General features: G+C 34.3%; 1 protein-coding gene across 2 annotated transcripts; it reads left to right on the top strand.

Moving 5' to 3' along the window:
* Window positions 1-24,716, top strand: SUZ12 (SUZ12 polycomb repressive complex 2 subunit). Of its 2 annotated transcripts, XM_032210281.1 has the most exons (16): window positions 1-590; window positions 2,202-2,248; window positions 2,335-2,399; window positions 7,941-8,009; window positions 11,339-11,388; window positions 12,817-12,902; window positions 14,708-14,939; window positions 15,946-16,048; window positions 17,473-17,578; window positions 18,085-18,262; window positions 19,002-19,093; window positions 19,551-19,694; window positions 19,999-20,156; window positions 20,450-20,648; window positions 22,133-22,212; window positions 22,521-24,716. In XM_032210281.1, the coding sequence occupies exons 1-16, from the start codon at window positions 227-229 to the stop codon at window positions 22,867-22,869; spliced, it is 2,322 nt and encodes a 773-aa protein (XP_032066172.1). In that variant the 5' UTR covers window positions 1-226; the 3' UTR covers window positions 22,870-24,716. The 2 variants fall into 2 exon arrangements, with proteins under 2 accessions (XP_032066172.1, XP_032066173.1); XM_032210282.1 differs by lacking the exon at window positions 7,941-8,009.
* The last annotated feature ends 1,404 nt before the right edge of the window (window positions 24,717-26,120 follow it).

A 26,120-nucleotide genomic window follows, 5' to 3' on the forward strand; every position in this document is an offset into this window, starting at 1 on the left:
AGGAAGGCGGCGGAGGGGGCGGGAGCGGCGGTGGCGGCGCCGTCGGGTTCGGCTGGGCAGAGAGGGCGCTTGAGGAGAAACCGAGCGGGGCTGCTCCGAAAGAGTTGAAGCGCTTCCACTTCCTCCTCGCCACCTCACCTTGCCAGCGCTCCGGCGTCCTTTTCCCCTCCCGCGGTCGGTCCGCACCTGCCGTCCAGCTCCCGCCCGCAGGAAAAAAAAAGGCCTCATGGCTCCTCAAAAGCACGGCGGCGGCGGAGGAGGAGGAGGCGGCGGGGGCAACGCGGGGCCCAGCTCAGGTGCTCCGAGCGGAGGGGGAGGCGCCGCCGCCGCTGCCACCGCCACGGGCGGAGGCGCCGGCGGGAGCTTCGGCGGCTTCACCTCAGCCGCAGCGCCGGGCGGCAAATCCGGCGGTGCTGTTGGAGGAGGAGGCGGCGGTGGTGGAGGAGGAGGAGGCAGTTATTCCGGCGGCGGCGGGGGCTCGTCGGCATCTTCCGCGGCGGCCGGTTCGGCGGCGGCCCTGCCCCCGGTGAAAAAACCGAAGATGGAGCAGATCCAGGCTGACCACGAGCTCTTCCTTCAGGCCTTCGAGAGTGAGCGTGGGCTCTGGTGGGGGTGGGGGGGGATGAAGGGCCACAGCAATCGCCGCTTTCTGCCCCCCCCCCACTCCCGCCGCCGGGAGCGCGGGGCAAGGCGGGCTGGTGGCAGCCGCGGCGTTTGGCTCCCCGCGACCCACCATCGGGCCCCGAGGTGTTTTTCCACGAAGGCAACTGGACTTTCTTGCCTTTTGGAGAGGCACCTTTGGGGACAACGTCGATGTTGGATGTTTGGAGCTCCTGCGTGGACCTTTGGGCGGGAGGCGGTTGCTGGAGGAAAACGCTGCTGCGGCTCCTGTGTCTGGTTTGTCAGTCCGGGAGGAGGTCTCTTTAGGGGAAACTCGTGCCTTGCTAATCGTTTTCGTTAATGAGCCAGCGGCACGCACGCACGCCCACTCCGTGACCCGTGGGATTGCGCACCGCGGTGTAGAGTTGCGTTTGGGGTCCCCCTCTCTCTCTCTCAAAGGGATAGAGCTGAGGAGGTGTTGTATGGGCGACACTTGTGTTGTTTCCAGTATCGTCTTCCTACCCTCGAGAATATTCCTTAAGAAATAGAAATATAGGTATCTTTGTATAGTAAATCGATTTCATGTACTAAATGTAGCCTTATAACAATTCGTTTATAACGTGCTCTAATTAAGGATATAATCTAATTCATGGGAAGTGGATTGCAGAGGTCCACACTTCTGAGCTAAACAAAAAGAGTAACTTGTTAAAAGAGTATTGTAGCATATTAAATAGATGGGTGAGTATCCACTGTATGATACCTTATAACATTGACATACAGTAGCCAAAATATGGAAAGATTAGTATTTTTAGTTGACTGGTTTTTAGACCTAAACAATTCCAGCTATTTAATAGAACAATTAACAGCTTTGATTAGTTTGTAAATAATATACTAGGTTATTTGTGCAAACTACAGTACCATGCTGCTATGCATAATGTGATCTATGAACCCAGCTTGGGTTTTGAAAAGTTTAAACTGCTTAAAATAATTGTTAGAATCGTTGTTTTCATTACTTGAGTAATGTTGCTCATTACTTGGCTCTTCTAGCTGTTGTTGTACCACAGGTTCCAATATACAAGGTGGTATATGCTCTTATTTCCATATAAATCTAAGTGTATGTTAAGGTCCCTGATTGCTGTACAGTAGGATATTTACCAACTGGTAGCTTTCTGTGACCTGTCCCAAAGTTTTTTTTTCCAAAAGCCAACTGGATTTTCTTAGTGTTTTTTTTTTTAATGTTTCACTTCTCATCCCAGAAGTTAGAATTGAAAAAACCTCTTGGATGAGAAGTAAAATAAAAAAAAAAAAAACAACTCAGAAAATCCGGTTGCCTCTTTTGGGGAAAAAACACCTTTGGGACAACCATGACTGCCTGATTGAGAATCTCCAGAGACTTTCTGTGAACTTTGCAACAAAGTGATATTGATATTTATTAGGTTACCATCTGAAAACACCTATCCATCTCATATTTGAAGTCTATGCACACAGGTTTGATATGAGTGAGAATGTTTTATGTATGACTTTGTAGTGCTTGTACAAAAGCTGCTGAAGTCTCAGATTAGCAGCTTTGAGTAAAGAATATTTCATTTTTGTCCTCACAGAACCAACACAAATATATAGATTTCTACGTACCCGCAATCTTATAGCTGTAAGTAACAATTCATCTTTGTCTTTAACTTTGTAGATTCTCTCATGTCAACATTGAATTGATTTTTTTTTCCGTTTTTGTTGCAGCCAATATTCTTGCATAGAACTCTCACTTATATGTCTCACAGAAACTCCAGAACAAATATTAAAAGGTAACTTAAGCAGTAATTAAAACAAGGGCTTTGTTTTCCAATAAATGACAAAATAGTATATGTGTCTTATCAATAACTATCATTGAAGTTGAAGCTGAAACTAAAATTTTTCTGACATGATGCGATGAACTTGATATAGGCATTTATCCAGAGGAAATTTGATATTTATTGCTTGTTGAAGTGCCATATTTTATGTGATAGTTTGGGGTATTTTGTCTCAGTGATTTATTTATAAATTAATAGAATTCCAGTAATCAAGACATGTAATTCGAAATGCTTGCTGAATAACAATTGTTGTGCATTAATTATTTTTTTGCACATTTATAACACTAGTTTCTGCTGTTTTATTGTGGCTGACTTTTAAACATCTTAAAGTTTATCTGGCTATTTTAAAGTAAGCATTTCTAACTTTATTTTTAATGGGTTTAATGTATTTTAATGGGTTTAATTTTCTTTAGATTCTTTGCAGTGGTATTAGTAAGAAGCTACAGATATTTTGTAACTTACATGGCATTGATGATGCAGTGCCATTTAAATAACATAAGGTAACATGGTAGGCAATGATGAAAAACATATAGGGATTATAATGTAAGAAGACACAGTCTGAAGTAATGGGTTATATTTAGTAGGGAAAAAGCTACAGTGTGAATTCTTCAAACGTAATAGACAGGTGTCGGTGATTAAAACGATTTCTGGCAATTTAAAATTAATACTTTCACACTATTGTTACTGGACAAAATTATGTAGACATGTTGGAGCATGACTTAATGGCTGCTTGTGTAAGGTAGTACACAATCACTGATTAATTCTGAAATATTTTTTGGATTAATTTCTAATATTCAATGTAACTAAAACTTGGTTAGTGACTTTAATTTTTCTTCTGAATCTTTGTTTTCGTTCTTAGAGACTAATTTTTTGGAATATTTTTCTCAATATTGAGACTGAGTCTATTTTATTGAGCCATAATTTAACTTTTTTGTTTTGAATCTGTGACATATGTGATGTATAGATTAATATAATTATCAGTCTTGAAAGTTTTGGAAGTATTTTAAAAAGCATGACTAATGAGTGTTGATATATATAAAGTCTGTATCCAGCCTGTACTGCTATAACACAATTATTTCATTCTGCTTTAAAAGTGCATCATGATTAGTGTAGCTCTCCTTCTATTTTGTGGTATACTCTGAAAGTATTTGTTAGAGAGGATCATAAATTATTTCAATCCAAGGGTCTCTACTCTGGTTTAAAAGATATTTTTAAGTAATTATTTGACCTACAAGCAATCAAATCAAAGATGCTAGATAGTGAAGCTTTCATAAATTTAATAACTTTTATTAAATTATTTTTAATAGAATAAAAGACAAATGAAAACAGAAAAAAGTACAGGAACAATGGAAAGAAAATAAATAGAGGAATATATAAACTTCTTTATATAAACTTCAATAAACGGAACTTCTTTTCAAAAGATAGTTACAATATTATCTGTCCCCCCCCCTTTAGATGATATACAAATTCCTTCAGCTCTTCATTTCATCCAAGTCCACTTTAATCTTCAAATCCATGAATCATCATTTCATTTCTTCTTCTTTCAGCAAAAAGTCCATATAAGGTTTCCAATCTTTAAAAAAAAAATCCCTCTGATCAAACAAATCAGCGTTGCCATTTCTGTGAATTCTGACATTTTCACAATCTCTTTCTTCACTTTGAGAATTTCATTATTTTTCCATTGTTCTTCATATAAATGATCTTGCTGCAGTTACCATATACAAAACTTGTCTACCTTAAGTCTTTTCTAATTCATTGTCCATAAATCCCAATAAAATGTCTTTTTTAATAAACCAAAAAAATTGATACCATAGGTACCCTGATGAATTTTTGAAAGCTATTTATTGACAAACTTTTTAAAAGTGTTTTTAAATAGTTATGGGAGATACAACACAAAATAATGCAATAAGCATCTGTATTGAAAAATGATTAGTTTAACTAGCCATATTCTTTTAAAATAAAATATTCATAAGTGATTTTTTGTCCTGTAAATTATTTTTTTATTCTGTCAAACGTAATATGATGCTTCATGATTAATGAATTAATACGAAGTGATTATTACCAAAATAAAATTAGAATACCCTCACTGAAATAAAACTTCCTTTATAAATGACAAATTGAAAATGAACTTTCCCTATATATTCCGATAAGGAAATATTATATACATTTTGAACACTGTGGTTAGAAGATCAATTCAATTTATCTTAAATAGCAGAGAAACAGAAGACCTTGACTCATAGAATGGGTTTTGATAGGATTTCAGTGCTTTTTGGTTCTACATTTTAGGATTTAAGTTAGCACCTTTCAATCTAGAAATTGGCAAGTACTGTATAACAGATGATAAAGAGATGATCTCTTGGTTTCTGCTGGAACATATTCTAGTTTTTGGAGTGATTGCACAATAGCCATTATAGTGACCTAACCTCATTATGACCAAAATATGTCAGGTGATTGTATGACTCCTACCATAGCTCGCTTACCATTATATATGTGAAAGAATCCTTACCTTAGCTTTTTCCCGAGTGCTTGATCTAGAGCCCATTGTCAGGCTATAAATGTTTAGTTGAAATATATTCTTATGCAGAATAAGTTATTTCCAGATTCCTTGAACAAAATTCTACCTTATGTGAAATATACCTTAATTTATTTTCAGTTATTCCCAAGCATTGGTTTAGCTTTCCACTATTGTGCCCAAAAAATTGTACATGAAATATAGTCAGGTATTCAAATAATTGTGGTACCTGATCTAGCTGTTGGAATTATCTCATCCAGGAATTTGTTCTAGTTATTAACAGTATGGGAGGCCAAATTGCATCACATAAATCAAAGCCTACCTTTAAATAGATAGTACATCTGTTGCAAAGCAGTACATTCTAGACCTACCTCGGACCCAAATAACAGCATGTTTGGTGTTTTTCCAGGTCAGTTGGTTTTTGATATGAACAAAATTGAGTAAGATGTTTTCAAAAGATATTTCCAACAGTTTTAATAGTATCAGAATCTCAGTCATTCTCAAATACAAATTTTCCACTGTAATTTAATTTCAGTGGTTTTATAATGTAGTATTCAAAAAAAGTATATGTGGATATTCTGCCATAAAACTGTACACCCATTGTTAGATTGTACAAATTTAATCTGGATTCTCTTCAGATAGTATAAATCTTTCATTATTTTACATGTTTAGATGTATTGGATGGGGGGGTAGAACATTAGTGTTACTCAAGACCAGCTGTAAAATATGTGCTATTGATCACAAAGAAGAGGGAATCAAACTATTTTCCAAGGCACCTGAGGGTAGAACAAGAAGCAATGGGTGGAAACTCATCAAGGAGAGAAACAACTCAGTTCTGAGGAGAAATTTCCTGACAGAACAATTAATCAGTGGAACAGCTTGCCTCCAGAAGCTGTGAACGCCCCAACATTGGAAGTCTTTAAGAAGATGTTGGATAACCGTTTGTCTGAAATGGTATCTGGGTTTCCTGCCTAGGCAGGGGGTTGGACTAGAAGACCTCCAAGGTCCCTTCCAACTCTGCTATTGTATTGTATTGATCAAAGTGAATGTGAACAATTGTGCTAATGAACTGGACACTGAGAATACTGTATCCAATTTATTTTCCTTTTGGCTAGGCTGTAAGTAGCCTTTAAATAGATACAGTGTGATCAAAGTAAAACTAATTCCCAGACCTTGATCAGGACATAGATCAGAAACCATAACTTGTAAGTAGTCTGATTCAGGCAGTCTCCCACCGTTTGACTAACTAAGCTTGATAGCTAAGTTTGGCTACTGATAGAGAGGATTGTTTCTATATGCTGTAGAAAGCTGAAAGCTCTCCCCATGCTAGGATTCCCAAAAGCTAATCATGTTCTTGAGTGGATTTCTCAGTGGATCTTTGCAATTCAGAGGCAAGACTATATTTTTAGTTTTCACAATGTGAAGGACAGTTGCTTGAAGGGATTGTCAAAGGAACCACTATCTAATTCTAGCATTTCTAAATCAAATTTTTCTTACCCAGAACATAAAGCCAGATTTAACTATTCTGTTCACATTATTGTAGTAATGAATTCTTCAGCAACTTCTGATGTGCACCATTCAAATTCCTCAAGACAAAGTAAGGTAGATTGACCTCCATGAGCCAGAAGAAGAGAAGGATGATTATTAACTTGGCTTTTCTCTTTGTTTTTTAATCTATGGTTTCTATTTTTATGTGTGTTAAAAGAATTGCAAGCTGTGTTGTGAGGGCATTATATCATGAAAAGGCAGTTGCTGTTTTTCAACAATAAAGCCTGTTCTCCATATTCTCAGATAATAAAGACCTATCGTCTCTCTTCATGAAACACATTCAGAACTAGTAACCAAAAAGCAGTTTACAATCTATAACAGCAGCCCAAGACCTAAAAAGACAGTGACTAAAAAAAGCTAAAATTTCTCAAGTGTTTCAAAAATGCCAGTAAACTCATATATAATTTTATGAGTATCAAGTAATATATATTTTTAAAAAGATTTAAGCAATAACATAACAGTGGCTCTATATGAAACTCTTATAACATTCAGCAGCAAAGCTATATAAACATTTAAGGAGCAAGTAATTTTTCACAACTGCATCTCAAAACAGTGGCCGCAGTATGATATATTAGATTTTTTTTTAATATCCTGTACATGATAATAAAAAATATTTCATAAGGTTAAAAATTCTTGATTTAATGTCATCAGTTCTGATAAGATGTGAAATGTTGCCACTTTGTTGCTGGGAATTTCCTGAATATAAGGAGGCTGTTTGGAGCATTTTCTACTACTTTTCAGTATGGTCTTGTGTGAATATTTTCAAACTCAAATATTTCTTCTATCAGTTTTCAAATTCAGCTTGATTATATCATTTATAGAACAAAACTAATAGAAAAAGTAAAACCTTAAAGGAAGTTACAGCATTGCTTTCTATGTTGGTTCTTTGTTTTATAGATGAGCCAATGTTTCTCAGTTTTTGGTGACTCGCCATTGGCATCAGTCTCCCAAATAATGTAGCATGGTTTCCAATAATTTTCCTGTGGTAATTAATGCTAAGATTGCTTACTTAAGGAAATACAGTTATCTGCAGTTATTTATATTTACTTCAAAATTTGGAGGGGGGGGCTGTTGGGGGCTATTCAAAATGAGGGGGGGGGGAATTGGTAGATAATGTAAAATGGTGTAAAGGCATCAATGCAAAACTGAATTTTAGTTGTAACTTTAGCTGTTTCCAGAGCTCTCTCTTTGGATTAAAATCTTGTAAATGTTTTATACTCGTGATATTTTAATTGCATTCACAAAATAATATATAAAAAATCTAAAATAACATGGATTGCTGGGATGCTCCTTATAAATTCAGTATGATTTTGGGGGGGAAATGCCCGAGACTTGGCTCCTGAAGGATGGTACTTTTTTGAAGAAATTTGTTATGCAACAAAATTGTACTACATAATGGAAATCAGTGCAATTTCAAAAGCCAACTTTTATTGCAGGAAAACTTTCAGAGTAGACGGGATGCTGACGAAAGTAGAGAAAACAAAGGGAGAACACGACTTGCAAAGGTAACATTTGTTTTATCAACCAATGTGTTTCAGTAGCAATGTTTCAACTGCGATGAATACATGATAGATTAAATAATGTGTCAATAAAATTTATGCAGAAATGGAAGTGAAATGTGATGTAGATGAAGATAATTTGCATCGGCTTCTCCCACAATAAAATATCAATAAATTAATTATGTTAAAGAGTTGTATATGTTTTGTACTTTGATAGTGTATTGTCCCAGTTAACACTAAATTATATATAATGTTGCATCTGCAGAAGGAAACTTCTGTTGACATTTATTTTTGGGTAGTATACAGGCTGGATCCATTGATTGATTTTTTTGAAATTTCATTGATTTCCATTATGTAGTCCAATTTCCACTTACCATGCACTATTTGTATCTGTTCCTCAAAAAAACAAAGCTGAGAATGATAACAACAAGTCTCAATTACATCACACCTGCATGTCTGCTATGTACTCTTTTTGGCTGCCTTTAAATGTTCAAAAATATTGTGACATCGCAGATAAAATGTTCAGCAGCATATTACATCGTCCTGAAATAGCTATATTAGCCGACTTCTGGGGCCAGTTTAAAGTGCTACTTTATTACCCACAGAACATTGACATAGTTTTGGACTTCCATATTTCAAAAAGGGTTGGATGTGATCCTGCTGAAATAATACAGTATTTGAAAAACTCTTATATAATCAGAAATTCAGTTTATTGGAAGAGCAGAAGGAGTCTGTTGAGTGGCCTATTTATCTTTCAGAAATTAGTCTGACTTCTCTGGTTTCTTGGCACAGCATGAATTATTTTTTTTAGGAAGGCAATACATTTTTTTGATTGAGATTGATAGGTATACACTGCTATGACATTTGCTGTTTCTTTTAAGGAATTTTATTTACTTCAATAATGTCTTTATACATTTTTTAATTTGGGTTTGTCAGGTTAGGAAAAAAACCAGATAAAGGTAGTTCTTGCTTAATGATGCTAATGGGATTAGAAAGTCTGTTATTCAGCAATATTGTTATAAGTCAAAAAATTATGTGACTGTGTTGCTTAGCTAAGTTGTCATTGTTAAGCAAGGACCTCATGTAACTATAATCTCTGACTTCCTGTTGGCTTCACTTCGCAGCAAAATGGTTCACTTGAAGAAATGGTTGTGAAATAAACACCACTTGTTTTATATATTTTATTAGCTTTTAATGAATTGTTTTTAGAAATTTGAATTTAATTCAAAATAACTTATCATTTCTTTATGTAGTGAAAAAATATGGCAAATGTAGGATAGGCTATCAGGATTGTACAAACCTATAATAGTGATGAAAATTGCTTCTATTCTGGGAAATTTATTTCCCAAGAATGCCTAAATTGCTGCTTTTTAGGGAGTAAAAAAACGCAAAAATGAGCCATGTACTTTTATGTACAGAATATGTTTTCAAACTTTGCTTATAGGCAGATTAGATTACATTGAAGCTAAGCAGTACAGTGTTTTGAATTCAAGGACAAAAAGATACTCCATTATATGCAGAGGTGCAACCATAGGCTTGTCTTTAATTTCTCAAGCCAAATACATCTTTTCTTAGGTAGGGCTGTAAATTGATTTTCTAATGAAATAATTTTATTTTCCATGAATCCACCGCCAGTTCAATTTTCCTGGATGACATAGAATGACATACACATAATAATGTAAAATAAAATCCAAGTGAAGAATTGCTTAAATAACTTATGATTCTAATGGCTTTTCTTGATGAGTTTATTTGTTTTTAGGAACTGATGATAGTTTCCTATTTGTCCTTCTGAAATAAAATTTTCAGCCAGATTGTTATATGTTTTAAAGTATAAACATACTTTAAAATATTAAAGTATTAAGATGTTAAATTTGTAAGTTTTAGATGCCAGTGATTAAATTTCAGTGAACAAGATATTTATCATATTTGTTAAAATGGTTCTTGAAGTGTTTATCCTGAAATCATCAACATTGGTATTATAGTAAATGTGAAAGGGTGAAGCTTTGATGAGTACTGTAAGAAAAGAAAAACTAATTGTGTAGTAAATTCTGACAATGCTTTTCTCCCAGTTTATCCTATTTCAGTAAACAAGACTTTCAATCATTAATACTTCTTATCTAGGAAGTATTATATGCTTCTTTTAGAAAGAAATCAAAGCAAACCTAATAAATCATATAATTACCAGCCAATTTAAAACTCTGTATTATTAAAAATTATTTGCAGTGCATTCTTATTAGTATACAACATAGTCATTTTAATGGCTAGGGTAAAAATACTTCCACCATATAACTTTCTTGTAATTACTGCCCAACTCGTCACCTGTTTTTACAAGGTGTACCATCTCATGGAATGCCTTGAGGTTGACTCCCCTCCAGTGGTTTTGTACTTGTTAAGGGTCATTTGATTTCAGCAGGCTGTTGAAGCTAATGTTTTGACTAGATACTATTGATTCTGTCTCCTTATTCAGCAACTTTACTATTGTATAGCCTTTACAAAACTGAATTTTAAAATATTGTAAGATACTTTGACTGATTCACATAACTAGAAATGTTTATAAATATTTTAACAAAATAAATTTATGACATTGTTCTTTCAAATTGACTCTATTCAAAATCTAAACAGCCAGATAATAAAGGGAAGAGGGAAGGGAAATTTTGGCTGAAATTTTTTGGAACAACTTGGTCAACTAATAACTTCAGATATATTGCATTGTAACTCCAATCATCCCCATCCTATTATTATATTGCCAGCTTTGTGAGTGAATCTTCCAGGTTTTGTCTTCTCTGGTGAGGCCTTTAAATGTTAAAACAAGCACTTTGAATTGGACCCAGAATATTTTTGGCACTTATGAAGTAAATACAGTAAAGTACACTCATAATTAGTAAAGTACACTTTCAAGCATGAGAAATTCTTAATTTAAGCATTCTAATGTAGAATACAATATTAATCCAGACAATTAGGGAATTAAAGACTAATGCTAGGTCAGTTCATGAGGTAATGCCAACTTGCAGCTAACTAAGCATACCTCAAACAATAATTAAAATAGATTCTAGAGGAAAAGTGCAATCTCATTCAGAACTATCTGTACATCTAATCACAATTACTTGAAATGTCCAGTGAATAATATATGTGTTATATTAGCAAAGGAGCCGAAATGATTACTTAAAACACTTGCTGTGTTTCGTATAAGTAGTTGTATAGTGGTACATGTGTTATTTGTAAATGTGGTGTTATAGTGGATAAAATGTAATTTTTTATGTTTGCATAAACTATTTAAATAAATATTTTAAAATGTCACATCTTCATATCAGTAAATTTTTATTTTCTCAATTTAGCTTGTCTGCTCATCTACATCTAACCTTTACTGGTTTCTTCCATAAAAATGGTAAGTAGTTTTCTCTTTTCCTCTTGTGGTGCTGTTCTCTCAATTGACAAATTGGATTTGTTATAGAATTGGGGAATAAAACTAAAGACAATAAAAATACTTTTTAAAATTGACTAATACAACACTATTGTGTTCTGCAAAATATGGGTTATGTCCAATCTGTCAGACAAATTAATTGGCTTTAAAGCTTGAAGTTAATGGCAATCTTAATGATTTTATTTCTGTATATTAGTGTGGAGTACTAAACATTTGTTATAGTCCTCGTCTTACAACCATCCATTTAGTGACCATCCGGAGTTACAATGGCACTGTGAAAGGTGACTTATGATCTATTTTTACGTTTAGGACTATTGCAGCATCCCCATGATTAAAATTCAGACGCTTGACAACTAGCATGTATTTTTGACAGTTGCAGCGTCCTGGAGTCGTGTGATCACCATTTGTAACCTTCCCAGCTGGCTTCCGACAAGCAAACCCAATGGGGGGAAGCGAGATTCACTTAACAAACACACAAGTTGCTTAACGACTGAAGTTACTCATATTCAAAGAAGGTTATAAAATGCGGCACAAGTCATTTACTGTCTTGTTTAGCAATGGGAATTTGGGGCTCTATTGTGTTAAGGCCTACCTGTACCCAGGATTGAAACTGAGCTGCAAGAAGAATGCTGTGTGCTATGGTATTTCCCTAAATCTAAAGCTTCTGGGCCTTTGTGTTTCAATTGTATTTAGTTGGTGAATATTGTAGATTTCACTGGACTTTGTTTCAGTATTTTAAAATATAGATGATGGAAAACAAGGGCAGCTCTATTTACGGGTAATAAATGGATGTTTTTGAATTTGAGAAAGGTCTGGCTTTGCAACTAAGGCAGTTAAAAATAATATGCGTTTTTGTCAAGCTTAAATAGCAATAGCAATAGCAGTTAGACTTATATACCGCTTCATAGGGCTTTCAACCCTCTCTAAGCGGTTTACAGAGTCAGCATATCACCCCCAACAATCCGGGTCCTCATTTCACCCACCTGGGAAGGATGGAAGGCTGAGTCAACCTTGAGCCGGTGAGATTAGAACTGCTGAACTGCAGATAACAGTCAGCTGAAGTGACCTGCAGTACTGCACCCTAACCACTGTGCCACCTCGGCTCTTCTAAAATATAGAATGTATACTAACGAACATCACTAGACAAATGCTTTTCTGTTTGCCTAATTCTGCGTTTTTTAAACAACGTGTCTTGAGAAATTCCTCTGCAAAAAAAAATGGCAGTTACATTAGGCAATTCCTATCGACATGAGAGCCTTCTGTTAGGGATGAATGAGCATTTCTAAGGCATCCAGCAAAATATCTTATTGTAAATATATCTTGGCCATGCAGAGTTCAATTCTTAATCTTTTCAGGATTTTAAATCTTTCTCTTTCTATATTGACTGTCTAGATAAGCCATTGCAAAATTCAGAAAATGAACAAAGTTCTGTAACTCTGGAAGTATTGCTCGTAAAAGTTTGCCACAAAAAACGAAAAGTAAGTACTAGAAGGCAAATGTTAAAATAACAGAAAAAATAGAAAAGACAATTATGTGTGCAAAATTATAGTTGGTAAAGGAAGAGTGTGTTATTAAAACTAGGCCGTTTCTTATGAGAAGCTGTAAATTATCCAAATAAGTAAGCCATTTGTTTGCTTTATCAAGTTTCTCTTTTACTGTTGTTTTATTCGTGTATCTCATTTAAGGACTGGGTTTTCTTACGTTTTGCTGCCAGATGAAATAGTAAGTTCTAATTAGTTCTTACTTTCTTCAGTTTGTTTAGTTGAATTATAAGGAGAAGGAGCATTTTGCCTGAAACTCTTGAGTTTAATATACATTATAAAGACTTAATTTAAAAACTTCGAACTTAACATTTTTGATGGATGGCCTTTTCTCTTTGTTGGTTTTTTTAAAAATGTAGCTTAAGGTTTTTACAATTTTTTAAAAAACTACTTGCTTTGCAATCTCAAAAATGCCTATGATTTAACATTTTAAAAAAGGTGGTTTGAACAAAAGATCAAGAATGAGAGAAGGGCCAAAACCTCCTTGTTAGTCTTTGTGGCTCTTTAGAACCCTTGACACATTGGGAAAGGGTTGTTAGAAACTGCCACCTAATTTTTAACACTGGAAGAATGATGACACGTGATGAGCAACTAAGTGATGATTTTCACCAAGTTCTCTACTTTTACGCTTGGAAGGAATGTAATAAAGACAACATTTTGACTAATTTGAAAGAACATGGTATTCTACTTTTTAAAGTTAATTAGAATTTCAGCAAGATTATTATGTAACAGAATTTCAGGCATAGCGCTACAAGTTTATATTTAAAATGAAAGGTATAATAAAGTTAGGAAAATGTTTTGTTAAAATTTTTAGTTAAAGCTAAATTGTGAAATGTGTGAACTTAATAACTTTATTTTGGTCATTTATATTTTGTAAATGATACAAAACCTGTCAATGGATCCTAGCTCAGCCTCAGGTGCTGTTTTACAAATCAGCAGTTTCATTTCTTCTTTCTCCTTTTTATCTTGAATATTGTGAATATGCTGCTGGTGTATTATTTCATCCTTGTTCTCCTTAGAAACATGAAATGTTAATATAGTTCAGGGTCAGAATGCAAAAAAAAAATCTTGATTGCAGGAGTCTCTTTTTAGCTAAAATGAAATATATTTTCTGATAGTGTAAAAGATGGGGCTGCATTGCTAATTAGTGTTTGACATAATGTAGAAGTAGTCCTCAGGCTTCCATATAAAACTTGTTTGTTTGTCTATTACAATGAATTTTAGATGCAGTGCATCTCTAATATTACTCTTCTGAATCTGTTGGGAAAGTTGCAAACATGAGCTAGCTCAAATTAAGTGATCTAAAAATAATGATCTTTAGAGTCTGTAAAAATGTTTTCATTTTTGTATTTGACCTGACCAATGTTAACTACAAAAAATATTGTCCAAAGTAAGATTCTTCCTGTCGGGTTCAAATGTTTAGAGATGGAAGGTAAAGAAAATGTAAGCCTTTTTGATAATAGCCTCCACACTCTGGAATTTGCTGCCACTAGAGGTACTGTTCAGTATCCCCTATCCTTCTGTCCTTTTGGAGGGTCCTGAAAAACAATCTATCTTTGGCTCATAGTGGGTTGTTCTAGAACACCATCTAGTTATTACTTTGTTTTAATGTGGATTGGAAGTAATGTGCACCACTCAGATTATGTATTGTGGCAATATATAAAATCCTGTAAAATAAATAAATGGGTAGCTTTGGGTTTTGCTCTGTTGTGTTCAGCAAATCATCTTATCTTTGTTTGCAGGATGTTAGCTGTCCCATAAGACAAGTACCTACAGGGAAAAAGCAGGTACCTTTGAATCCAGACACCAACCAAATAAAGCCAGGCAACTTTCCATCATTGGCCGTTTCCAGCAATGAATTTGAACCCAGTAACAGCCACATGGTGAAGTCTTATTCATTATTATTCAGAGTAACTCGTCCAGGAAGAAGAGAATTTAATGGAATGATAAATGGTGAAACAAATGAAAATATTGGTAAGAGTGTAGTCCATTTCATTTTCACTTGAAATAAAAAGATGGAGCCAGTTCTTGAATGTGTAGACATTCATTGCATAAGGTTTCATGCATGCCTTTTATCAGCCTAGGTTCAGTTTTGGCTCAGCCCCATGTGTCCTTGAGAAGGTTTTCTTTTTCAGGAAAGATTGTAAAAGATTCTCACATCACTATTTATTCCTATCTTTCATTCTCCAAAGGAGCCTAAATTCGTTGTTATAGCTGTCCAATAGAATATTAACATATTTTAAAAAACCTAATACTTAACGTAACTTTGCTTTTTGGCCTTGGCCTTGTGTATTATAAATCTAAACATGAGAGAACAGCAACTTGGAAAAAGACATAAATGGAGAATAATCCACTTCCTGAGGGCAAGGTTTTCAGTTCTTGATGCAATCATTTTATTGCAGGTAGTTTGAGAAAGTTTAACATATTGCTATAATAAATACAATTCAGTTAAGTAGTTTGGTGTTTCTATATTGACTAAAATCTGTTTTGCCCTAGAGAATGATTACATATAGCATATGTAAGTCGCATTTTGAAACAGGAGTAATGAAAGTACTTTGGCTAATATTTGAGAAATGATACACTTTGAATAAAAGAAAGATCAACCTGAACAAGACTTCAAATTTACAAGTTCAATTATCTTTTAACATAGCTTGAAGTTGGATTTCCTGTCAGCATCATCCAAAGAGCCTATGTTAGCAGAATTCAAATTGGGTTTACTTTTATGGTACCTTAGTACCCTTTATCTAGAGCATATGCAATTGGGAACAGTGAATTATTTTAATAAAATCATCATCTTCATATTAAAACTTCGCTGCCTAGAAAGGATTTCTATACCAAAGGAGGGGTATGGTTTTAGTTTTTTATCGCTTTCTATTTTTACTATTTATCTGTAAATAGCTATTTATGAGCAAGCTCAACTACCCGAGTAATGAATTATATTAGTTAATATGTATTAATTAATATAACTATTTAATTACAGATGTTAATGAAGAGCTTCCAGCTCGAAGAAAACGAAATTCTTCCAACCGTGAAGATGAGGAAAAGACTTTTGTAGCACAAATGACTGTATTTGATAAAAATAGGTAATGTGTTCTTAAAAAGGAGGATTTTTTCTGACATATGTTTCTATTAGCCTTTTAAATGTGGATTTTATTTTAGCCTGAAATTTAATTTTAATACCTTTAAAATAGGGTCCTTTATTGGACTTCAAGGGTTATCTTTTTGCCAGAATTCTGTTAACCACAATTTACAATGGTAGCTATGGCAACTAAGTAGACTGAAAAGTTATATCTGCAAAAGATGTGTTAAACTGTGTGTATTATGTTAGGACCACACAAAGCATATGTGTAGTATATTTTGAAATATCACATTTTTTTTGTTGTTTAAACAATATAATTCATCCAAATGGACCAAACATGAGAAGTAAATCTACGGTTGTAAGGGTGGGAAAAAGCAGGAAAAGGCTGAACATGGGTGGGTGGCTGTGTATATCAATCATCTGGGAGCAAATTTAAAGAGCAAACTTGATACAAGAGATAATAGAAGCAATAATATATACAGATGATCATCAACTTACAACCATTCATTTAGTGACTGTTCTAAGTTACAATGTTACTGGAAAATATCTCCCATTGAATTTGTTTCTAACAAAGCAGAGTCAATGGGGCAAGCTAGACTCGCTTCATGACTATATGGTTCTCTTAACAACTGCACTGGTTCGCTTAACAGCTGTGACAAAAAGGTTGCAAAATGGGCCGAAACTCACTTAACAACTGTCCTAGCCTCAGTTGTGGTCATAAGTTGAAGCCTATCTGTATTTGCCAATCCTAAAATAGATCAAGAATCCTTTACACTATTGGGATATAACCTATTTATTAAGCCAACTCATAAGTCAGTCTAGAATACATAGTTAACACAGCAGAGGTCAGTGTACTAAAGAATCAGCATTTTTCGTTCTAAAACATAAAGTTATTTTATATAAATCATCTTCACAGACAAAGGCATATAGCATGCAGTTCACATTTCTAACACTAAATCTTTTTTAAAATGTTTATGATATTTCTGATACCGGAATTCTGCCAGTCTGAAAAAGGCCAAACACTTGGAGATGGAAAGTAACAATAGGCCAGCTAACATTTCAGTATACTATATTTCTTCCAAATAACATAGAAACATGATTAACAGTTGAATCATAATATAATGTATTATAATATGTGAATTCCTTAAACTAATTTTAGTTTTGGAAATAGCTGAATGATTTTGTTCACATCAAGATCAGGGTTTTTCATCCTTTATCCTAATATGTATATTTTGACATTTTACTTTTCTTAACCTTTTCTTGTTCCAATTATAATTGTTTATTACCTTTCCACATTAAGACATTTGTATTTATTTAACAACATTAACGTGGGTAATTTAGAGATAATGAAAAAATCAATAAACACAAAAATTAAATTAAGAAGTGTGACCATAATTAAATATTGAATAATAACATGTTTTGTAACAGACGGTTGCAGCTTCTTGATGGAGAATATGAAGTAGCCATGCAAGAAATGGAAGAATGCCCCATCAGCAAGAAAAGAGCAACATGGGAAACAATACTTGATGGGAAGGTAAGAACCACTAGCGCCACCAGAACTCCTCTCAAAAGTTGATGAATTCCTTAGCTTTTGATGTTAGTGACTGGAAATTTCATTAATAGGGCAAGTGAGTAGAAGGGGAAAAAACAGTTTAGTTCTGTAATTCAGCAATGCTCTAAATGAAATATTTTGAAATAAATACTTCTTTAGAGGATTACACTACAATGACTGACCATTACTGGTGTGTTGGGATCACATTTGAAATGTCTTGCTGGCTGAAAGTGAACAGTTAAAGGGGAAATCAAATTTACAAATTGTTACATGAGAATATAATTAGATTTAAAGTATGGTATGTTTTCACTATAAGTCTTTGCAGTACATAAGCCTATACTATTGCAGTATTGCAGTGAAGGTTATTTGGCTCTTAACAACAGTTTAACAATGATCTTTTCTCATTATTTTTTATGGATGAATTGTATCACCTTATGAAACACTCCTTTGGAAAATTCTTTTAAAATATTCCTTTTGTTTTATTTCAGAGGCTTCCACCATTTGAAACATTTTCTCAGGGACCAACACTTCAGTTTACGCTTCGATGGACAGGAGAAACAAATGATAAACCTGCCACTCCTATAGCTAAGCCCCTTTCAACACGGAATTCAGAGAGTCTCCCTCAAGAAAATAAGTCAAGTTCTGTTAAACCTACACAGACTATAGGTAGGTGAATATTTGAAACAGGATTACTAGTTAAGTTGTGCTGCTTGCGTGCTGTAAATTTACCAGAATAATTTTTAAAACTCTCTTATTTCAAGTAAATGTAAAATATTACATGAGTCATATTGAGATTAAACTAAAAGAAAAAATATAAATAAGTTTCTGATCTTCTTTACAGCAGTTTTAAATATTGTACAATTATATTTATCCTCTCTCTCTGTAAGGTTACGTAATGGCTCCCTTCCACATTATACCCTTTCTAACCATAAAATTCTGAAATCACACGAGTTTATCTTTTTTATTTGTTCATTTTCAGCAAAAAGTCCATACAGAGTTTCCAATCACTATCAAATGTAGACTTTTCCCTAATAAACAAATCAATTTTTGCCATCTCTGATCTATCGTCTATCATTCTATCAAATTCACCAACCAATCCTCCATTGTAGGTATTTCAGATTTTTTTTTTACATCACAGTCTAGCTGGAATCATGGGAGCTGCCATTAAAATACTGATCAGGATGAACCCTCCTTAGATTCGTAGCCTAAAGAAAATCAGCCAGGTGCTGATCTTTTTTTGTCTTAGTTAAAGCATCTCTTTGTGAAATAAAAATTTAACTAAATCGCTCAATTACTAATTGCTGTAACTGGCATATGTGGCAAAAATGGCCTTCAAAAGACTTCAGTCTTGTACATTGTATTAAGACTATTTATATAGTCATTGACTATTCAGGTTCTATTTCAGCTGTGAAGGAATCTTTGCCATCAGATCTACAAACAAGAAAAGAGAGAGATGTTACAAATGAGCCTCGCCAGAAACTGAGAATATTTTATCAGGTATTGACTATCTAATATTTCTGTTTGTTATGGGTCATTGTTTTATTTCATCTATCTGTCTGTTAGAATTTTATTCTATTTTTGTTACTTTGTAAGTAGCTCAAGGCAGCATACATACCTAATACTTGTTCCTCCCCCTATTTTCTCCACACCAACCACCCAGTGAGATGTATCGGGCTGAGAGAAAGTAACTGGCCCAAAGTCACCTAGCCAGCTTTGATGCCTAAGGTGGGACTGGCACTCATCATCTGATTTTTAGCTTGGTGCTTTAACCACTAGGCACAACTGGCTTGTAATAATTTTTCCCCTGTTCTTTATGAAAGAAGGAACTAGCTATCACTTCTTGGTTTTCAGTAGAAATATGCACTGATTCATAAAATGCATACTGGAAAGAAAACAAATTGCAATGTAGTTTTTTTTTTAAACAAACTCATGGTAACAATCTCTCTCTTTTTAGTTTCTTTATAATAACAACACAAGGCAACAGACTGAAGCTAGAGATGACTTGCATTGCCCATGGTGTACATTGAACTGTCGCAAGCTTTACAGCTTACTTAAACATCTCAAGCTTTGTCACAGCCGGTTTATTTTCAATTATGTGGTAAGTATTCTAGTAAAATCACTTTGAATTTAATATTTTATTTCCACTGGTGTTGTCTTAGTGGAAGAATATTCTATTATAGAAAGCTATGTTGTAAATGGAGCCCAGAAGGTAAGTGAACAAATTTAATACTTTTTATTCAATACTACTCAGCAATAGTAGCTACAACAGTGAAAAATCTACATTAAGTGCTATCATCCTTTTTAATGTACCCAGTAACTCAGAAAAAAAAATAGTGGCTAAAAGTTGATTTGGAATCTTTGTGCAGCAAGATTTAGAAAACTCGTTCTTTTATTTATTGCAGTATCATCCAAAAGGTGCTAGGATAGATGTTTCTATCAATGAGTGTTATGATGGCTCCTATGCAGGAAACCCTCAGGATATTCATCGTCAGCCTGGGTTTGCCTTCAGTCGTAACGGACCAGTCAAGCGAACTCCAATAACACATATCCTTGTATGCAGGTCAGTAGAAAATGGAGTTCGTCTGCAGATGTATATGAGTAAAAATCACATCTGTGATGCTCTCGTTACATTAGAGAAAATAACTATGATATTATGAGAGCTTACTGTTTTGATATGTTGGTATTTTTAAATGAATTTACAACAATAATTGATAATCTGGATATATTGTTGCCAGGAAACAACTACCGGTAGGTTTCTAGGCTTCATTCAGTCCTCAAGTGGTCTTTGTAGGGTTGCAGTACTGTTCAGATGTTTAAATACCTGGTTGAAAAAATTAACACTTGGTTTTTCAGACCAAAGCGTACAAAAGCCAGCATGTCGGAATTTCTTGAATCTGAAGATGGAGAAGTAGAACAGCAAAGAACATATAGCAGTGGCCATAATCGATTATACTTTCACAGTGATACTTGTCTACCTCTACGCCCACAAGAAATGGAAGTTGATAGTGAAGATGAAAAAGATCCCGAATGGCTACGGGAGAAAACTATAACGGTAACTTTGTATCACGGCAGACTGTGATGCCTTCTCTTAATCTGCTAATATTATTAGTAGATAGGATTGGTACAATTGCTGATGTAAATAGCAAGGAGCTGGATTATGTACAGAACAGGAAATTGTCAGTCAGATTCTGAAATGTTTCTTCTATATTAATTTAATTACTATGGAAGGAATGAATGAAGATAGATAGATAGATAGATAGATAGATAGATAGATAGATAGATAGATAGATAGATAGATAGTAGGGAAGAGAACCTTTCATGTTCAGGTTGGATGCTGGTCATACGATTTCCATATTTTACAACTAGGGGCTCATAGATGGCAAATATACTCAGGTATTTGATACAAAATGAGGCCATACATTTATTTTTCAAATGTAATATCAGGGTTTTTTGCCATAGCAAGGGCCCAGAGAATCCATTTATATTGTCCAATTGTCAAATTTTATATAGGTGTATATTTCAAGAGAATGTTATCCTTTGAAAGTTTTAGCTTTTGTCACACTTATGTTTATGTAGTCTACTATTTTCTCCCAAAACTTGTTAAGTGTAGGACATTGTAAAAGCATGTGTTTTAAAGAAACATTATCTTTATTACATCTCCAACAAAATTCTGTCTTAAACCATCCTTTTTTGTACAAATGTAAATGGGAGTCCAATAAATTCTAAATATTTTTGGTTGCATGAGTCGGGTTCCTAACACCAAGTCCGTGGACCAGAACTGGTCCATGTAAACAAGTGAACCCCATTCATGTGATGCAGGCAGCACACGAAATCACAGCCCATCCAGTCAACAGAAAAACCTTTTCACGGAACCAGTCCCTGCATCCCAAAAGGTTGAGAGCTGCTGGCTTAAGTCATAATTCAAGGTCCACTGACACTCTTGCTATTAAGAGTTAAAGACACTCTTTCATTTGTCTAGGCAATATAGGAACCCAATAATAATTAATTCCACTTGTTTCTTAGCATCTGCATATCACTGATTTATTGATAATAAATACTTATAAGAACCAATACCAGTAGTAGCGGGTGTTTTTTTTTTAAGGATTTAACTGATGGTTCTAGAAAATGCTACTGGTCCCAATAGTGTTAAAAATGTAACAGTAAATATTGCTGTTTGGTCACATCTGATAGATGTTATTTACGTTTTAACATAGCATATTTTAAAAATTTAAAAATCTTTTATCATCTGTCAATTGGTCCAAAGTGAAAACATCTCCACTTCCATCCAATTTTCTATATTACATCTTTTCCCCCAATTTTTAAAGTTGGGTTTCCCCATAAAATCAATTTAGCATGATGAAAAGGGTCTTTTTATTAGATATTACATTCTATAACTTTCTGATGTGATTGTTTCCAGAGATGCTAGAGTTCTTAGTACTTAGACCTCAATATTGGCCATCCAACCAAGTGTTGTGGTCTCCTTATAATTATTATTTCCTTTGCTTTAACTAACTTTCAACAATTGTCTCACTGTAGCAAATTGAAGAGTTTTCTGATGTTAATGAAGGAGAAAAAGAAGTCATGAAATTATGGAATCTGCATGTTATGAAACATGGGTATGTGTTCTAATAAATCTAAAATGGACAAGAACAACAGAAATATGGCTGAAAAATTATTCATATTTTCAATTCAAATTTTAAAAAATATTAAATATTTTGCTGTCCTTATTTTAATGTACTGAGAATTTTTAAAATTTTTAAATGTTGGCAATTGTGGCAATATGGGCAAGAATGGTGTTTCTAAGCAAGATTCTTTTAAAACTTGGATCTTTTGAGAATTCTGAGCAATCCAAATTTTGTTTTTCAGCTGTGATTATGAGCCCAACTAAATAGTACTAATTTGTTTTATGTTTTAATGTTAACAGATTTATTGCTGACAATCAAATGAATCATGCCTGTATGCTGTTTGTGGAAAATTATGGACACAAAATTATTAAGAAGAACTTGTGTCGGAATTTTATGCTTCATCTAGTCAGCATGCACGACTTTAATCTTATAAGCATTATGTCAATAGACAAAGCCGTTACTAAGCTCCGAGAAATGCAACATAAATTAGAAAAAGGAGAGTCCATTACAGCCACCTCATCTGAGGAGTTTACAGAAGAACAGACGGGTGCAACTAATGGCTATAGCGATGCTAATTCTAAGGAACGGTCTTCAGAAATAGATAACACATCTTGTATGACAAAACAGAATAGAAAACAGAAGATCTGAAAAGACCAGCCGACAAAAAAAATGAAGTGATATTCTAAGATGCATGAACTCGATAAGGAATTTAATAAGATACACAGATTTTAACAGGCACTGCTGGAAACAAAGGATTTCATCACAGATAGTGTTGATATGGCTCCTATTGAAATAATTACGCAAGTGCAACATGTATATCAGTTCTAGTGATGTAATGACAATACTCAAAGTTTGAGCATGAAGAGCAATACAATTTTTGGAAATTTTAATTATGAGATGTACTGAATTTACATAACTTAAGTATATGTAAACCAGTTTTTATATAAAGATTTTTGCATCAGTAATGGTCGACTTTCCTACCACGGAGTTAAAAATGAGAAGAGATCGGAACAGTTTATCATTTGTACTTAAAAATTCTGTTTCCTTTTTGTAGAAAATAATGTCTCATTTAAATTTGATCCTTTGTTTTTATTCTATCAAATTAGAAGACTGCAGTTTTTAAATACATTTTTAAACATTCAAGTGTAATATTGCACTTCTATAATGTCCATATAGGGGGGAAATTGCTTTATCTATTGCAAACACAGGGATATACTATATTAATTGTGCCAGTAGCCTAAAAGAATTTGTTGATATCATCTGGTATATGAGATCAGACTGTTTAGGGTGGATGAAGATGACAATATGCTGCTTTAACACCTTCAGGTAATGGTGGGCGTTTTTGCCTATATTTGCATGTACACAGACTGCAGAATCAAAGCACAGTTAACCTGGGACTTTTAGATGCTACTTTTAAGGGGGAAAATACACTGTAAAATTGGTCCAGAAAATGTGTTGCACTTCTTTTGCAAGTATTCTGTGATGTATTGCATTCAATACAGATGCTAACTAAAAGTCTGGTGCAGTCTTGCACTGCTCTTAACACATTAAAGCATATGTTTACAGATTTTCTTTTTTTCCAATGGAAAGTAGCTTCACTACTGGTACAGTATCAGCACCAAGGGTTTGTTCCAGCAAGCACTGTGGTTGAGTGACATCACCTCATTTTTTTAAAAAAAATTCTTAAATAGTTCACTTTTCATATTCCTTATTTATAAAGGATCAGTTATGTAAATACAATTTACATTTGTTTTTATTTCATTCCATCATCGTAAGGAGGCAGTTCCCTGTTTTGGATTTTGGCTTTGGAATGGGTGGGGAAGAAGCTTCCTAATGGAGATTTTCAAAACTTTATAAAAACTGTAAATACTGACTTTGGTCCCTAAAGGTGTGTTTAACTGTGAGACTATTTAACTAATGGTGTGGATGTGATTTGTCATCCAGTATTAAGTTCTTAGTCACAGATTTGTGTCAATAGCAAAGAGGGAGACTACAGTTTTTCATTAGATGTCTTTTGTCTGCTCTGAGTTGTAGCAAACTCTAATTACACCTTTGAATAGCCGGCAAGCATTTCTCTTGGGCTTTAATTTGCTAAAGCTGTGCACATATGTAAAGAAATATTTTAGGAGAGACATAGATGTAGAGTTATTGCTTATGTCACTTAAGCAGTTGCGCTCTCAATGCTTAAAAGGAGGCTAGCATTCTTTGCACAAAAAGTTGATGACCCCCAAAAATAGTAATCAAATTACTTCTGTCAAGTAAACTTTGTATGTCATGTCCATTTATAATAAAAGCTGAGAATCCCTTTGTTTCTATTTATAATAAAGATGGATTTTCTATATGTACTCTTAATGAGACTTTGAAAAAATCATGTAAACTGGATGAACATTTGAATGGTACAGTAGATAAAGAATTGTTTAATGAACCTTTTGTTTTTACATTAAATGTTTATTTGAAATTGAATTTTGTACATAAAGTTCAATATGTAAAATCTGCCAAGGTGTCATGTTGAATCTTTTCATATATATGCCAAAGTGAATTCAGAAGCAGGCAAATTTAGTTGGAGGGGGTGTGTGTGTGCTGTATTTGCATTTGGACTAATTGTGGCCTGTGATAGAACTTGAAATGGCCTTTTTCTGTCTACATTCTGGAGATCCTTTTTTTAAAGATTTGCAGTTAAATCAAGATAAAACATACCAATAGTATCACAAAGATAGTCTGTTGCCATGATTGACCACAAAGGGATTAAATGTTCTGATAGGGAACAATTTTTTTTTTCCTGTCTGCCAATCTTTAAGATATAAAAGCAAAATTATTTTTCACAACATTAATTTCAAGTAGAAAATTTTTGGAAAATTAAGATGGTAAAAACATACTTCCAAATGTATGTCTGATCTACACAAATTCAACCAGGGCCATACGTGCAGCCCCTCTGAAATCAGAGTAATAGGTAGTCTTCAACTGAAAGCACAAGAGGGACCCAAACTTCCCTTGCTAAGTGATGGCGGTCATTGAATCACATCATTTTTTTGACTTTTTTTTTTTTTACCAAGATCATTTGCCTAGGTATGTGTGTACAGGTTGACAAATGCCCAAATTTTGATCAGGTGACCTAGGGACACTGCAGTAGTTGTGTGATGACCAGTCACAAGTCACTTTTTTTCAGCACCATTGTTACTTTTGAACAGTTGTTAAATGGTTTTAAGTTGAGGACCAACTATTTTGCAATTTTTTCTAATGGGAATTTAGCAAATGGTTCTAGCACTTTAGTTCAGCTGCTATTAGTAATGTGCTGAATTCAAAGCATAAAATGTAATTGCTTAAAAACTTCTTGATATTGGTCTGCTCAATAGTTCATGCTTCTTCCTTCTCTAGCTTAACTATATAGAGATAATGCCCTTTCATCATTTACCTATCATTTTAAGTTGTTCATAGTGAAAATCAATTACAGTGATAATGTTGTCAGGAGCCAGAGTGAGGATGGGAGCTTACCCCCAGTTGTGTGGTACTCAGGTCTCGAACCTAAGCTGCTGGCTTTCCAGCTGACAAGATCAGCGCCTTAATCGCTGAACCACCACACTGCCCTACTTTAAGGAGTGGTGATCAGCTATTTCCAAGAGCAATTTTCTTTGTTAAATATAAGTTGGCATATAAGTATTCCTCTTGTTCATACATTTACTGAACTCATGTTCCATTATGAGCTGATGCAATGTTCAAGCACAAAGTTTCTGGGGAATAAAACTGCTAAACCCTCAAGGCTTGTTCTGTGTATTGCTACTCTGGTATCTTGTTTTGGTGCAAAAGGTAAGGAACATTTTCTTCAGTATTCAAACTTCGAATAAAATAAGGAAATAATTATGATTATTTAAATTTCTTTGCTATTTTTAAACTTTTAGTAG

Source organism: Thamnophis elegans, chromosome 2, assembly GCF_009769535.1.
Source record: "Thamnophis elegans isolate rThaEle1 chromosome 2, rThaEle1.pri, whole genome shotgun sequence".
NCBI lineage: Eukaryota > Metazoa > Chordata > Lepidosauria > Squamata > Colubridae > Thamnophis > Thamnophis elegans.